Source organism: Entelurus aequoreus, linkage group LG16, assembly GCF_033978785.1.
Source record: "Entelurus aequoreus isolate RoL-2023_Sb linkage group LG16, RoL_Eaeq_v1.1, whole genome shotgun sequence".
NCBI classification, from domain to species: Eukaryota; Metazoa; Chordata; class Actinopteri; order Syngnathiformes; family Syngnathidae; genus Entelurus; species Entelurus aequoreus.
The window spans coordinates 47,874,766-47,878,322 of record NC_084746.1 but is presented as its reverse complement, the minus strand read 5'-3'; the positions used below and the strand labels follow the sequence as shown (position 1 = coordinate 47,878,322).

Sequence of the window (3,557 nt, the reverse complement as noted above, 5' to 3'; positions counted from 1 at the left end):
ATATATATGTGTGTGTGTGTGTGTGTGTGTGTACGATAGACTGGTAAACAAAAACAGAAAAGTGGGAGAAGACGCTCCATAAATTGAGTGTTTCCAGACCACAAAACAGTATGGCTCCTGCGAGTAAAAATGGTGACAGATGCCCCTGTTTTTGCATTTTCTCGTCATGCAAAAAGAAAAAAAAAACCCATCATCCACAGGCCCTGACATTTTTAAATGTCAGTGGTTATAAAGTGAGCAACATTTCAAAGGTTCTGAAAACTACTCCTTAGCTGCCTGCCACGGGGTGAAGAAATAACCTATGGATCCACATGACCTTTAACCCCCTGCCACTTCAGGCCTCCGGGGAGTTGAATGGTCTTCTTGTTCTTAGTTATCATTTTATAGAATTGTATATAGCGTGACAGAATAAACAAACAAGGCAACAAAGTAGGCCGAGCTCGCAGATTAGCATGTTAGCTGTCTGGGATTAGTTCCCTTTGGCGAAGGCAGCCTGACAAGCATGAGGCATCTTTAAAAAAAAAACAAAAACAAAAAAACAATAACAACATGAGAAAGCACCTAAATATTTACGCCACTGATGCCAGCTTACTTTCCGCCGCCTCCCGAAAAGCGTCAGGCGCGATGAGAGCGTCTGTCGGCGCCGCTTCCCTGCGCCGGCTTTCATTTCGCCGAGCGTTCAATCCCCCACCGTGGCGTGTCGTGTCAGCCGCTCTTAAGGTTCCCTTTGCCGAGCTAACGTGCCGCGGTGCCGCCGCCAATCCCGCGCTGTCACTTCAGCAGCCGCTGCCGCCGCCGCCGCCGTTCAGTGCGTGTCGACAAACACGTTGTCACGGCGGCGTCAAAAAGGCCGCTTTCATGCGGAAACGCGTGCGACGCTGCAGCCGCACTGCTGCCCGACTTGGACTGTGGGGGCTCACCTGAGGCAGTGTTTTTCAACCTTTTTTTGAGCCAAGGCACATTTTTTTTCATTGGAAAAAATGCGGAGGCACACCACCAGCAGAAAACATTAAAAAATTAAACTCAGTAGCCGATATTGACAGTAAAAAGTCGTTGTCGCAATTGTTGGATATGACTTTAAACCATAACCAAGCATGCATCACTATAGCTCTTGTCTCAAAGTAGGTGTACTGTCACCACCTGTCACATCACACCCTGACTTACTTGGAGTTTTTTGCTGTCTTCCTGTGTGTAGTGTTTTAGTTCTTGTCTTGAGTTCCTATTTTGGTGGCTTTTTCTCTTTTTTTGGTATTTTTTGGTCTTCTTTTGAGCAATATTTCCCTTTGTTTTAGCAATAGAATATTTCAGTTGTTTTTATCCTCCTTTGTGGGGACATTGTCGATGGTCATGTCATGTTCGGGTGTACTTTGTGGACGCCGTCTTTGCTCCAGAGTAAGTCTTTGCTGTCGTCCAGCATTCTGTTTTTGTTTACTTTGTAGCCAGTTAGGTTTTAGTTTGGTTCTGCATAGCCTTCCCAAAGCTTCAATGCCTTTTCTTAGGGGCACTCTGTCAGAAAAATTGTATTTAAATTATCAAAAAACTTTCCGTTCTGAGTTTCCAATGAACAGACAAGAAGCTGTCTTTGTTGCACCAAGCCAAACGCTTGGAAGATTCCGCTGTGTACGATGGAATCAGACGGGAGGCGGCATGGCGTAGTGGGTAGAGCACCCGTGTCAGAAACCTGAGGGTTGCAGGTTCGCTCCCCGCCTCTTACCATGCCGTTGTGTCCTTGGGCAGGACACTTCACCCTTGCCCCCGGTGCCACTCACACCGGTGAAATAATGTTGAATGAATGATAGGTGGTGGTCGGAGGGGCCGTAGGCGCAAATTGGCAGCCACGCTTCCGTCAGTCTACCCCAGGGCAGCTGTGGCTACGAAAGTAGCTTACCACCACCAGGTGTGAATAAATGATGGGTTTTTAACATGTAAAGCGACTTTGGGTACTTAGAAAAGCGCTATATAAATCCCAGGTATTATTATTATTATTATTATTATCCCTTGTCCTCAAAAACCTGCCGAAGCTGAATCCACGACAAGCCCAAGCCCGAGGGATCTTCTTCTTATGTCTTCAATGTGACCGAAAACAATGACTGTTTACATACTCCCCATTCCTGTTGAGACAGGTGTTGTTGCGTAAACATTGAACATCTAAATAAAAGAGGGGACGAAAACCTTCTTCGTCAGAGCGTGGTGCAAGACTGTACAGACAGTACAGTGGCCATGTCTCTCCTCAATATTGAGTCCAAATTTAATTCTGTCTCTGTTTGATTCCTTGCCTTTTGTCTTGTTTAATAGATGTCAACAGTGTTTGAACCTGACACAGTCACCTTTTGTTTATTTTTGGTTTAAGCATTTGACACATTTTTCCCTGCACACTGCCTTCCGCTGTTTCCGAAATCTACAAAGCAATTAGCTACCGGCTGCCACCTACTGATATGAAAGAGTATTACACGGTTACTCTGCCGAGCTCTAGACAGCACCGACACTCAACAACAACAACACATAATTTGCAGACTATAATTACTGGTTTGCAAAAAATATTTTTAACCCAAATAGGTGAAACTAGATCATCTCCCGCGGCACAATGGTTGAAAAACAATGACCTGAGGAACCTCTTCAAACAGGGAGAGGGACATATAGGCAGAAATGGACGGGCGGTGAGACAAACACGGAGAGACAGGTGACGAGGCGCAGTGATAGACAGACTGGGAAGGGAAGAAGCTTGGAAAGCAGACAGAGAAAGAGGTGTAGTATGGAGACAGACAGACGAAGCAGGGAAGGAGACAGGCAGGAGGGCAAATAGGTGGGTGGGCAGGTAGAGACAGGAAGACAGTGGACCATCATGACCATCAATGAAAAATAGTTAATTTCCGAGCAGGTGGAGTCGGCTCCCTTGGTTGCTTTGTTGGGTCCGCTCCTGTCCCTGGCCATGCTCCCCCCCCCCCCCACCCCAGCAGTTGTTGTACTTTTGTGGCTGTGTGTAGAAGTGGCTGCTTGCATCAGCTCCGCTCTTTTAATGTCCTTTGTGTTCCTTGATGTTTCCCTCTTACACACATGTTTGTGTGCTATGGCTATGAGGTTTTTTTCTTTCTTCCTTGGCCTCAGTGTGGACCCCCTCTCCAGGGGCCCAGGCTTAGGCCATGTCTACACTAAGTCGTTTAACCCCTTAAACGAATAATTATTTAGCCCTAGCCCCCGTTTCAGCCACACCAAACCATTGTTTAAGGCAGTATTTTTCAACCACTGTGGGAGATTATCTAATTTCACCTATTTGGGTTAAAAATATTTTTTGCAAACCGGTAATTATGAAAATGATGTGTTGTTGTTAAATGTCGGTGCTGTATAGAGCTCAGCAGAGTAACCGTGTAATACTATTCCATATCAGTAGGTGGCAGCCGGTAGCTAATCGCTTTGTAGATGTCGGAAACAGCGGGAGGCAGTGTGCAGGTAAAAAAAAGTGTCTAATGCTTAAACCAATACAATCCACTTTATTTACATTTACACAACAAGAATGTTTCCAAAGTGCTGCAAAGCCATGTTAAAAACAATATTAAAAA

At 45.5% G+C, this 3,557-nt stretch overlaps 1 protein-coding gene across 1 annotated transcript in view; it reads left to right on the top strand.

Moving 5' to 3' along the window:
- Nucleotides 1-624: 624 nt before the first annotated feature.
- LOC133631218 (cell adhesion molecule 3-like) overlaps nucleotides 625-3,557 on the top strand; it is a 136,920-nt gene continuing 133,987 nt past the window's right edge. Inside the window, exon 1 of the mRNA XM_062023377.1 lies at nucleotides 625-808. Coding sequence (XP_061879361.1) covers nucleotides 625-808 — 184 coding nt within the window. The remainder of the gene's footprint in view (nucleotides 809-3,557) is intronic.